Raw genomic sequence first — 12,517 nt, forward strand, 5'->3', positions numbered from 1 at the left:
AGGACAACGCAACTCACATGCCAGACTCGCAGCCGGCTCTTCCTCCAGCGAGCGGATCCCGGGTGCTCCCGGGGAGCTGTGCCCCGGCACAGGGAATAAGGATGAGGCACCATCTGGAGCGCGCCGGCGGCGGCACCGCGGGCATCGCCCGCCCCGTCCGGCCCCGCTGAGCGGGGATCAGCACCACAGGGACTCAGCACCGCCGGGACTCAGCACCCGGAGAGAGTAGGTTCAGAACCGCGGACGGTGGGGCTTCAGCAGCTGGACAGCGGGGGCTCAGCATCGGGATAGAGGAGGTTCAGAACCGCGGACAGCGGAGGGTCAGCACCGCGGACAGAGGAGGTTCATCAGCACAGGGATAGAGGCGGTTCAGTGGTCCCCCAGCACCGCGGACAGAGGAGGTTCATCACCCGGACAGAGGTGGTTCGGTGGTCCCCCAGCACCGCGGACGGAGGAGGTTCATCACCCGGACAGAGGCGGTGCAGTGGTCCCCCAGCACCGCGGACGGAGGAGGTTCATCACCCGGCCAGAGGGGTTTCCGTGGTCCCCCAGCACCGCGGACAGAGGGGGTTCATCACCCGGACAGAGGGGTTTCCGTGGTCCCCCAGCTCCGCGGGCCATGGGCGGCCGCGCCCCCGCCGCGCCCCCGCACTGACCGGAGCCGGCCCGACGCGCACATGTAAGTGCTGCCCCCGGGAGCGTCTCCTCCGAGAAGTGCCCCGGCCCCAATGCCCGTCACTGGGAAGTTTTGTGGGGGTTAGAGGTGTCTCGGTGCCGCTCGGTGTCCTCCGAGCCTGAACGTGGTGCGAGTGATGCCGGTGGCTGCGTGTGAGGTCGTGTTGGCTTTTTTACCCTTGGAATGTGTGCAAACGTGCTGGGGCTCGGTGTAACGGGGAGGGCTTGTGGTTTCTCACCAGCCACATGGTTTGGAGCCACGTTGTTGTCTCCTTTAGTAGCTGGGTGAAATTTTTAAGGGTTTGTTTTTCCAGAAATGGGGAAAAATGAAAGGTGTAAATATGAGACACTGTACCGTGCCTGTTGCAGCTTGTCGGGTCTAACAGTTGTCAGGAGTCGTTCTCTCCACGTTGTTTCTTGTCTTGAGATGACTATGAAGTGAGTGTTGAAAAGAGTGCATCAATAGGGAAAATGAAATACAGCCAGAATCAAGATAACTAGTTCTTTTCAGAGCTTTCCTTTCTCTTTTTAGTAGAACTGCTTGTTGAAAATCAGCGTTGCACTGCCCCCTGCTTGATCAGTTAGAGATATTTTTCCTTGCTCTCATCACTAGTAAAAATTTATGAATGAACAGGTATTTCTCCGTTGTGTTCTCAGTATGATCCAAGCCTGAGTTTCGAAGTGCTTCAACAGTGAGGGTGAATTGTTCCTGGTTCCCAAAGCCAGATAGAAAAAAAAAAAAAAAGAAAAGTAGAACTTGTTCATGTCCTCACAGTTCATTTCATGGTCAAGCATAATAATGAATGAACAACGGCAGGGAATGTAAAAATAGCCATAATTTTGATACATTTATCTCATGTATTCTGTGATACATTTGTAATAATCAGGCAATTTCACAATCATGCATTAAGGGGAAACAAGGAAGGAAGGGAAAAAACAAAACACTACATATATTATAACATAAGAATTTGAATACAAGAACAAAGGTGGTTATTTTTCAGTCCCTTCTGCTATAAAAGCCTTGCATTAGTGAATGACATTGCTTTGGGATGGGAAATAAAACACTGATGCTTGGTTTATAAGAAGGGAAAGGGTGAGACCACTGAAAAGCAGTGGGTTTCTTTTTCTGAAAGGTAGCTGGCAGAAAGCCAAATTCCATTTTTTTTTCTCAAACAACAAGGCAGAACTATCTCCTTTCTTACAGACATCGGGGAGGATGGGAAAATGTAGATGGTGGTGGTCTGCCCTAAATGTTTCTGGGCTGTTGGCCTCAGACTTTATGCTTCACGACAGGCAGTGTTGGTGTGTGTCACTGATTGGCATCCTCTGATGACATTAGAGGCCTGTTTTGTCTTCCTGGATGTTTCTCATGCTGCCATTTCTTAAAGGGATTTGAAAAGGTGTGGTTTTGCTGACTGCTCCCGTACTTCCACAAGGAGAGAGACCTCTTTTCAAATTTTGACCTTGAAATATCATTTTCTTTGATCTATGTGAGCTGTGGGAATGGTGGGGAGGGGATATTACTCCCTGCAACTGGTTTGTAGGACTACTCTGCAAGTGAATAAATATCTGAATGGGGCTGAAGAATTCTATTAATTGTTCCTAGATATGTACACAACTCTCCATGTAGGAGAATGACCCTGTTGCTGACAGCATTTCAAAGCACAGAAAACTTCAGAATAAGCTGCTGTTAATCAGGACAACCACCCCAAATGCCACTGAGTCTGTATATATAGTAAGTCAGCAATATGTTAAAAATCTTGTGTTAACAGAAAACAGTTTGTCTTAAAGTAAAACTTAGAATACTGTTTAAGGTGTTGGAGAAAAAGAGGGTATCAGAGGGCTCTGGTAATACATGCCTGTGCAGCATTTGGAATGCCAGAGTAGCCTATTGCATAAAGGATAATAAACAAATGCAGTTGTGTTCAGTCTGTGCTCTTTACCTGAAGTCTGGAGTTTACTTCAAAACATGTTACAATTTTTTTAACTAAAAGATGAAACATCTTACTATTTTTACTCTATAAACGGTTTAAATTACTCCTTTAAATTGATTCATCTCTATATCAATTTCTGTTTGCTTGTAGAACCCAATTTCCTTCCTTCTGACCAGGTTTTCTGTCTGGAAGCAAGGGTTAACAGAGAAAAATGGTCCATTTGATGTGTAAGAGCTGTGTCAGTTCCAAAGAGGCCTCAGGGAGTCTGCAGCCTTTATGTGCCCTGATTCTTTTTAGAAGTATTGATGTGAGGAGAAAGAAAAATAATAAGTAAAGTGTCAACCTGACAGTTTCTGAGACTCTGCAGGAGCCAAGAGCTGTGCTTCCAAAATGGCTTTCAGAAACTTAAATTTCCTTTTCAACAAGACAGAGTCAACGGTCTCATCAAAGCCTCCTCTGATGGTTGCTTGTAGAGCACAGTAATGGTTACACATCCTAAGTTTCTTCTGTAGTTTCTGGACAAAGGGGGGCCATTGAAAGGGCACAGGGAGACTCCTGCCAAACTCTCTCCACTTAGTGAAAGCAAATCCCAAGTGTAGTGAGAGAGCACAAGTTTCTGAAGCTGCCTCTGTGATTGCTCTGCTCAGTTCTTAGGCTTTAAGACAAGGAAAGGTTGTCATCACCTGAGAATTCCAGAATTGCTGCAGCTCCTAACACCCATTGGTTTCAGCACCCTTTTAGACTTCAGATGTTTTAAAAACTCAAGGAGATGCTATTCAGCCTGTTCTACACACTTTTAAAGTTCTGGTTCAAAACCATGTGTAAAAACTCCAATTCAGCCTCTTAAGCCACTTGGGCCTTTGAATATTCTCTCCAAGCCTTAGTTCCAGGTGGTTGCCCTTTCCCTTCGTAGGGTCTTGGGACAGTCTGGAGCACTGTGGAAAGGAAGGTTGAGGAGAAAGGACATTTGTGGGGTAAGCTCAGTATGAAGCAGCTCAACTTCCTTCCTATGTCAGCTGTGTCCTACATGTCACTCAGACCAGTTCAGGGAGTGTGGTTGCAAAAAAAAAGGAGATTTTCAGGTTCAGTGTGTTTTCAATGACACGACACCCAGAACAAACCTCCTGTTCCCTTCTCAGAAGTTGAGTGTCTCGGCACCAAGCACTGTCAGAGCAAATTGCAAGGACCTGCTCTTAGTCACTTTAATTAGAAACTGAGATGCTCCCAGAGGAAGATTTGTTAAGAGCTAAATCACCTTTCAGAAATTGCTGTTCTTCTCCGCTCCCCACAGGAGTCCAGACATCCTGTGACTCCCTCAGCCCTGGAAAGCAGTACTTAGGCCCAGAGTTTCTTCATTTTCTTTTCCCAGACCATTTTCTCTCCAACAACACTGCATGCTTGGCATTCTTTCCTAGAAAAACACAGTGTTTAACTGCAGTGCCTGATGAGTTTGATCACTAGCTGTCTCAATAAAATATGCAAATCCAGAGTCAATTCAAGGCAAAGCACCTTTAAACAAAAATGGTGAGATAAATGCAATCAAGTTACAATTACTTTTTTTAAGAGAGCACATTACACACACTCAGTAAGTAAGATTAGTTCTAAACCTGCCTGCACATAACTGAAAAGCAGAGTGGAACAAGGTGCTGAGTAGAGTCATGACATTACAGTCAGGTTCATTTTCCAAGAGCTTCACCTACTGCACACGTTACTCTTTGCACTTCTACTTCTTTTATCATGATTCAGTGCTCGGGTCAAGGAGAGTTATAACTTTTCTTCAGGCCAGGGTTTGATAGCTGAGCATTTCTCATTAAATTATTCCAAGTTAAATGTATCATTTTTTATTCATCCCTTCTCTCTAAAGATGATAAAGTGGGATAGCTGAGATGTTGATCTCTGCCGACGAGCAGGACTTGGGGGGGTCATAATTCATCTGAGGTGAAATCCTCTGAATGATGGTGCTCCTGCCCTTATGTGCAGGCAGTGAGAACAACTCTGTGCTGTGGGGGCATCCCTGCAGAACATTTATTGCAAGATAAAGGTTGGATGATAGTTCTCTTTTTGGAGGGCAAGTTGGCTTTTCCTGTTTTCTCTTTTCCTTATGCAATTTCTGTTGTTAGAAATTGTGTATGAAACCAGTGTTCTCTCTGAATTGAAGAAAGTGAAATGAAGGTCCTTTTTTTTTTGGCATGTTGTTACAAATACAACAAACAGGTGTGAATTAGCTCTAGGCCAAACTTCGACCTATTTTCTCAGGTAAAAATCTTAGAACTAGGTCAATGGGAGTATTTTATGTGGTTTTATGTTTACTTTGGGTATGATTATAAAGTTATCTGTCCCATCTATCTGGCTTGTCCTTTATAACAACATACCAGAAGAGAAAAGGTTTTCTAAGTAAAAAAGAGTAAAGTATCAAGAGCTGTACTTGGACATCAGGCAAAATACAGGCAGATTCCTCACTGTTGAAAAGTATAGATATTTCTGAGTTGTTTCCAGTACTGACCCTTAAATAAGACAATAAATATAAGGTTGCCAAATATGGTTTTTTAACATCAGAAAAACACCAGCTTGAGGCAGCTGTTGCAGTTCACTGTCCTAAAATATTTAGGCACGTGCAATCCTGCTGCACCCCTGGGTTGTCACAGAGCTGGAATGGTTTCCACTTGATCCCAGCAACAGCTGCTTAAGCCATCACCAGCTCATTTTTTGCTTAATATTTTAAGAGATTCAATTTAACATCCAGGAAATCCCAAGACTGTAAAAGTGTAATGTGCTTTCTGGTACTGCCAGTCCTCACTCAAGGAAGGCACAGTTCACAAGTGTTTATTTGGATGTGTAGTCCTTACTTGAACTCAGTGATACTTGAGTGCAGGTTTAAAACTTAAATGCTCCCTTGAATAGCTCAGGACATGAGCTCCAGGTTAGAGAAGCACTCGTGCATATGGTTAAATATTTTATTTTAACCATATTAGTCCTCCTGGCCTCACTGGAATTGCTGCTGAGATGAAAGCTAATGCTGGGGACAAGGGGTCTCTCTGTGTGTGTGTGTGTGTGTGTGCATATATGTTTCCAAAATTTGGACACCACTGAAATCAATGAAATTTGTAATGTTGACTTTAAAGAGGCCCCAGTTTTACCCCAAGCATTTTGCTGCTTTGGAGACCCCTGCCTCCCTGTCAGATATGTTAATGGTATATTTTTTAGCTGTTATTGTTTTCTCTTGTAGTAAACTTCATGCAGTCTAGGGAATTCATTCACTTAACATGTCTCCTGCATTATTCTGGTGTCCCTCCTCTCTGTCTACTTCTTCAACTTCAAACCACACTGGAAGGAATTAGTTCTAAGATTCATGTAGCACTTTATCTCTCAGTGGAGCCTGGGATGATATGTTCAGTTCTTTCTAGCTTTTAGGACGTTGTTATGCTGATGCATCAAAGCTGAGGGGAGAGGTTCTTAATTATGAACCTCTCTTTCAACCTTCTATGGTCACAGAATTGATTTCTTAGCATTGGTTTAAATTTTAATGTAACTTCTAAAAATTCACTGTGAAATTTGTTTGAAACTCTTCGGTACTGGCCTTCTGTTCCAGATCAGTGAAAAAGTGATGAATTAAAATGATAAATGCATATGTAAATGTTAGTTCCACAAGAACAGCTACATTGAGAACTTCTGTGTCCTGGCACTTACCTGTTACTGAAGGCCACGTATCTGCTCCACTTTGTCTCCTGGCATTGTTCCCTCTCCTTCAGTGGTATTTTTTCAGAGTAACACATGAACTTTTCACTGGCTGAAGGTCAAAACTGACTTGGAGAACAGATGGAGTGTGGAAGGAGGAACCTTTGCCACCCATTGAGCATTAACACCTGCTTATGTGTTACATCTGTCCACAGCATCATAGAGGCTCCTGAAGATTTTCCTCAAGTGATTTAGGACTTGCTATTGGGCTCAGTTCAAATGTTTTTCTTGAAAGAGGTGTTGTTCTTGTGCTTTTTACTCAGGCTCCACATTCTGTGGCCTTAGGATGGTGATTAACTCCCCGTGCTTGGACTCTAAAAGAGGGACTGTGACTTTGTTGAGATGCTACTGCAATGAAATTTAAAAAAAAAAAGAAGTTCAACATAGAGACAGCACCAAATGCAAAGTGGGACTGTTCTAAAGGCACAGACAGATTTAGGATTTCGGTTATTTTTATAAAATAGTGTGTTTACCCACTCTTGAACCCAATTTCACATAGCACAGCTTCCTTTGGGGGTTGCAGAGATGGTGGAATAAGAACAGTTTGTCTCCATCCCACCAACTTCAAGTGAAGGCATTTCAGCCACATAAGCAGTGGGGAAACCAATGACCCTTCCAGTCCTGCCCTCTGCTTGTGCTCAGAGACCTGTGTTTTGTCCTTCTGCAGCAGCTCTCTGAAAGATGTTTACTGGGGAGTGATGTGACACTAAATCAGGAGTTATTCCTGTGTTTTTCAAGACTCTGCCCTGAATTTGGGCACCTGTACTTGGGGCAGCTGCCAAATGTATTTCAGTGAGAAATTAGACAGTTATTCATTAAACTGCTCTAGATCAGGAAACAGAAAAATGGTATTATGTAGCACGAAAAAAAGCAGGGTATGAATAGGTGGTTTGCTTGTACCAGCTGAATCTCAGGAGGATGTGCAATATATTTATCCTTGTTATGATGGGTTTTAAATTAGAAACCTGCTTTTTAACTTTATGGAGCGTAATTTATTGCCCTGATCCAAGGTCTATAGACAGGAGAGTCCTGCTTACTTTCTTTAGGGGTCACGTCCTCAAGGACAAAACTCAAGAAGAGTAATTCAGTGAAATATTATGTTGTGTATATTATTCCTAAATACCATGTAATGAAGTTCTAAACAGTAAAAATGGAAAATAATGCGTTCATACATTTTTTTTCTATTTCTCAGGTTAAGAATGTGCTGAGAATCCTTGTTGAAATCTAGAAGTACAAGTCAGGGGAGAACTCGTCTGTTTTTGAGAAACTACTCTTTATTTCACATGTATCCTAAATGATTTTAAGCAACTGGCTCAGACCATAAAAAGCAAGCAAGACCTGAACATAATGAGACATTATTTCAGGTCATGTGAGATTATGACTCTCCTAGAATATAACCAACCTTCCTTTGTGGTTTTCTGCAGGTTGAGGAACAGCAATTCCAAAAACATGCATCGAAGGCACACTCACATGTGTCCTAAATGACTTTAAGTAGCCAGCTCAGACCATAAAGAGCAAGCAAGACCTGATCATTAGGAGACATTTCTAATCTTACTTCAGGTTACGTGAAATTAAGACTCTCCTAGAATACAACCAGCCTTCCTTTGTGGTTTTCTGCAGGTTGAATTCCAAAAACATGCATCGAAGGCAAACTCACATGTATCCTAAATGATTTTAAGCATCCAGCTCAGGCCATAAAGAGCAAGCAAGACCTGATCATTAGGAGACATTTCTAACCTTATTTCACATGATGTGAAATGATGACTCTCTCAATCAACCTTCCTTTGTGGTTTTCTGCAGGTTGAGGAGCAGCAATTCCAAAACTACGCATCGAAGGCACACTCACATGTGTCCTAAATGATTTTAAGTAGCAAACTCTGACCATAAAGAGCAAGCAAGACCTGATCATTAGGAGACATTTCTACCGTTATTTCAGATAATGTGAAATTATGACTCTCTTAACCAGCCTTCCTTTGTGGTTTTCTGCAGGTTGAGGAGCAGCAATCCCAAAACCATGCATCGAAGGCACACCACGCTCCGGGAGAAGGGCCGGAGACAGGCCATCCGGGGCCCAGCCTACATGTTCAATGAGAAGGGCACCAGCCTCACGGCGGAGGAGGAGCGTTTCCTCGACTCCGCGGAATATGGCAACATCCCTGTGGTGCGGAAGATGCTGGAGGAATCCAAAACCCTGAACTTCAACTGCGTCGATTACATGGGGCAGAACGCCCTCCAGCTGGCCGTGGGCAACGAGCACCTGGAGGTGACGGAGCTGCTCCTCAAGAAGGAGAACCTGGCCCGGGTGGGGGACGCCCTCCTGCTGGCCATCAGCAAGGGCTACGTGCGCATCGTGGAGGCCATCCTGAACCACCCGGCCTTCGCGCAGGGGCAGCGCCTCACGCTCAGCCCCCTGGAGCAGGAGCTCCGAGACGACGATTTTTACGCCTACGACGAGGACGGGACTCGCTTCTCCCACGACATCACCCCCATCATCCTCGCCGCCCACTGCCAGGAGTACGAGATCGTCCACATCCTGCTCCTCAAGGGCGCGCGCATCGAGAGGCCCCACGACTATTTTTGCAAGTGCAACGAATGTATCGAGAAGCAGAGGAAGGACTCCTTTAGCCACTCCCGCTCCAGAATGAATGCCTACAAAGGATTAGCCAGTGCTGCTTATTTGTCCCTTTCCAGTGAAGACCCTGTCCTTACTGCCCTAGAGCTAAGCAATGAATTGGCCAGGCTAGCCAACATTGAAACTGAATTTAAGGTAATTTCCCGCTGCGCCTTTTTCCTTGGGCTGAAAATGTCCAGGCTGTTATTGCGTGTTTTACATGTTTGATCGAATTTTGGTTTGCTGTTTGAGGGGGTGGGGGAGTGAGAGAGACTGGCAGAGGCTGCCAGATGTGTCATCTATGCATAGATTCAGATCACTGTCATTCTCCAGTTAATAAATGCTTGGAACTGAATATTGCATTTTATAGCAGAAACATCCTCACTTGGAGTTTCTAGTGGTTGCTTAGAATCCCAAGTCTGCAGCAGGAATAAAATTCAGATTATTTCAAAAATGGAGCTTCATTCTTTGTAAGAAAGGTAAGTCTTTTTAATTGAGCAATCTATTTCAGAGGCAGAGCTCCAGAACCTGGTTTAATGGTTAAGAATCCAGTACATCTAATTCTGTTACAAGGATAAAAGGTATAAATCAAACAATTTTGCTTCTTTGTGTAATAATTTAAATTGCATTGCATCTTAATGGTTTGGTACTGCATCTGTATATGATGAATTTCACGAAAAAGGGGAAAGAGAAACAATCAAGAGATTGTTATGAAATTTATAATCATACCAAACATAACAGTGGAACTTGCAGAACTCTTACAAGTTATTCAAGATTTCCATTATCATAATGAGTTTGTAAATGTCCAATGTCATTTGAATTATTTCTCTAAGTCATTTACATGACATAAATAGCATTGTCTCTCTTTCTAAAATAAATTAGTCATTAAAAACCTCATTTTCAGTGGCTCAGTTATCAACACGAAACTGTTTTCTGACTCACGACTATTGTGCAGCTACAATCAGTGACTCTGGGGTAATAAAGCCCAGGTTGTGAGTTACCTGGGGTAGGATTCTGGCCAGGAGTACATTATTTTTAATTTAGGAAGGTAATCATGTGTTAAAGCACCCATTTCAGGACTTGGAGCTCTTTGCTGTAAAGGACTAGGGAAGAGATTATTCCCCTGTGCTGGGTACTGTGAGGCCACACCTTGAGGCTGGGGTTCAGTTTTGGGCCCCTCACTCCAAGGAAGACTTTGAGGGGCTGGAGTGAGTCCAGAGAAGGGCAACAGAGCTGGGGAAGGGGCTGGAGCAGCAGGAGCAGCTGAGGGAACTGGGGGGGCTCAGCCTGGAGAAAAGGAGGCTCAGGGGGGACCTTTTTGCTCTCTGCAACTCCCTGACAGCAGGGGGGAGCCGGGGGGGAATCAGTCTCTTCTCACAGGTAACAAGTGACAGGACAAGAGAAAACAGACTCCAGCTGTGCCAGGGGAGATTTAGATTGGATATTGGGAAAAATCTCTTCACTGAAAGGGTTGTCAAGCTCTAGAACAGTCTGCCCGGGGAAGTGGCTGAGTCACCATCCCTGGAGGGATTTAAAGGACTGTGGATGGAACAGTCTGGGACATGGTTTAGTGGAGACCTTGGTGTGAACAGTTGGACTTGATGATCTTAGAGGGCTTTCCCAACTTGAATGATTCTCTGCCCCCGTGCTTTCCAATTTAAAAGTAAGAAGAAAACATATTCTCAGGCTTTGCAACACTTAATTAACTCTCTAACAGGAAAAGAATCCCAAACCACTGAGCTCTTTTGGCGATAAAACCAGGGCAAAACTTTGCAAACTCTTTTTACCTGTGTGTAGCAGAATTGCAACAGTAGTTGAAAGGGAAGGTTTTACTTGAATCCAGCCCTAATGAAGCAACTTCCTTGGGTTCAGTGAATCTGATTGCTTGAGTGAGTGTTGCTCCAGTGGGAGAATGTTGTAGGCTCACACCCATAGCTGACATTAATATCTCATTAATGTTCCAGCTTGTTTTCAGTAGAAAACCACACATTGTGAGCAGCCCCAGGATTGCATGGCTGTCACTTCTGAGAAGTGTCTTGCTGCAGAAAAATAAATTGATCTCTACCAGAATCCTTCCTTTTGTTCATGGAGCTGCCAGCGGGGTCTAGACTGGCACTGGCAGGGCCATGAATCCTCCAGGAGCAAAGCAAAGCAGCAAGGAAATGTTGGATAGTCTTGTGGTGGTTGTATCTCCCCAGCACTGGAAAATGGATGGTAATAAATCAATACCAGAAAAAAACAAACCAAACATTAGAAACCCTTTGCCAAATTACTGCATGTCCAGGAAGGTTTTCCAATTCCACTGCCTTTTTGGAAGGTTCTGTGCAAGACACATCAACCTGTGGCAGTGAAGTACCTCAGAAGTGTCCACACCACCAGTTTATTTGAAAAAGGTCACATTCCTTTAGTATATAAATGCTTCCAGAAATAAGAGATTTCTCAAGATTCTAATGTGTTCTTGCTGTAGCAAAAAAACCCCTCAGAGGTATGTATTTATGCAAAAATATTTGTCTTTGTTAACATCATCAGTGTGATGTGAAGTGGATAAAACAATGGGCTTTTTTTCATAGAACATGATAATTCGAGAAATTATTTTGAGAAAAGAACACAATTGCTAAAAATGTGTTTGAGAAGCCCACACATGACGAATATTTATTAAATCAAACAAGCTCTGGAGGGCTTTTTTGTGTTTAAAATAGTGCTTTCCTAGAATTTTTATCTTTTAATTGCTGAAGTTCCATTATTACAATTGGCACGGAACAGATTCATAAAATTATCGCTTGGGATTATTTAAGAACATTATTTAAGAAGAATATGCAATTGCAGCAACACAGTTCTCAGGAAGTACAGAGAGTCCTTGAAGTGGAAAGACACAAGATTTTAATAATGTAGGTGGACAAATAGTAATTTAGTAACCTCTGAAGAAACTCCTGGCATGAGCTAATTAAAATACAAATGCTGTGTCTCTCCCTGCTGCTTGCTGCCCTAAATATCTGATGCAATAGCACCTTCCTGCACATCAAAATGAAAATGCATGTGCTGTGTTTTTTAGAGAACATGATTTTTTTAGGTGAGTTACCTCTTTACATGTATGAAAGGTGAAAAAAACAGCCACTTTGAAGGAGAAAAGTTGCATCAGCTGTGGTTGGCCACAGTTGGAGAGAGACTCCAGTGAAGATTTCTGGGTGAAAATCCATTTATCCATTAATTTTTTTTTGTCAGCAGTAGCTGAATAGTTTGTTCTCACCCTAAGTTGCTAAGATTCAGCAATTACCCCGCAGTTCTAATGAAATAGCTTTGCAAAACGTTGCAAAAAGGTTTTCTTATTAATTGGAGAAAAAAACATTGCTATGATAGTTTTGAAAGGAGTCTACAAGAAATAAATAAAGCCCTCCTCCCCAAATTAAGATGAAAAATGTGACACTGGTTGTTTCTGCTGAAAATACTGTCAATGTGGCTGCAACTCATGTAGAAAGGGGGTGAGTAGGAAATCTCTGAGAGGTGAATTTCTGATGTTTCAGAAAAAAAGAGAAGTAAAAGTCAGAGTCCCTGTGTGTGTTTG

General features: G+C 43.3%; 1 protein-coding gene across 1 annotated transcript in view; it reads left to right on the top strand.

Annotated features, from left to right (window-relative positions):
* The first annotated feature begins 667 nt into the window (after window positions 1-667).
* TRPC7 (transient receptor potential cation channel subfamily C member 7) overlaps window positions 668-12,517 on the top strand; it is a 71,386-nt gene continuing 59,536 nt past the window's right edge. Inside the window, exons 1-2 of the mRNA XM_027682877.1 lie at window positions 668-679; window positions 8,334-9,111. Coding sequence (XP_027538678.1) covers window positions 678-679; window positions 8,334-9,111 — 780 coding nt within the window. The 5' untranslated portion in view covers window positions 668-677. The remainder of the gene's footprint in view (window positions 680-8,333; window positions 9,112-12,517) is intronic.

The sequence above is a fragment of the Neopelma chrysocephalum genome, unplaced genomic scaffold (genome assembly GCF_003984885.1).
Source record: "Neopelma chrysocephalum unplaced genomic scaffold, ASM398488v2 Primary Assembly neopelma1_63, whole genome shotgun sequence".
Taxonomy (NCBI): domain Eukaryota; kingdom Metazoa; phylum Chordata; class Aves; order Passeriformes; family Pipridae; genus Neopelma; species Neopelma chrysocephalum.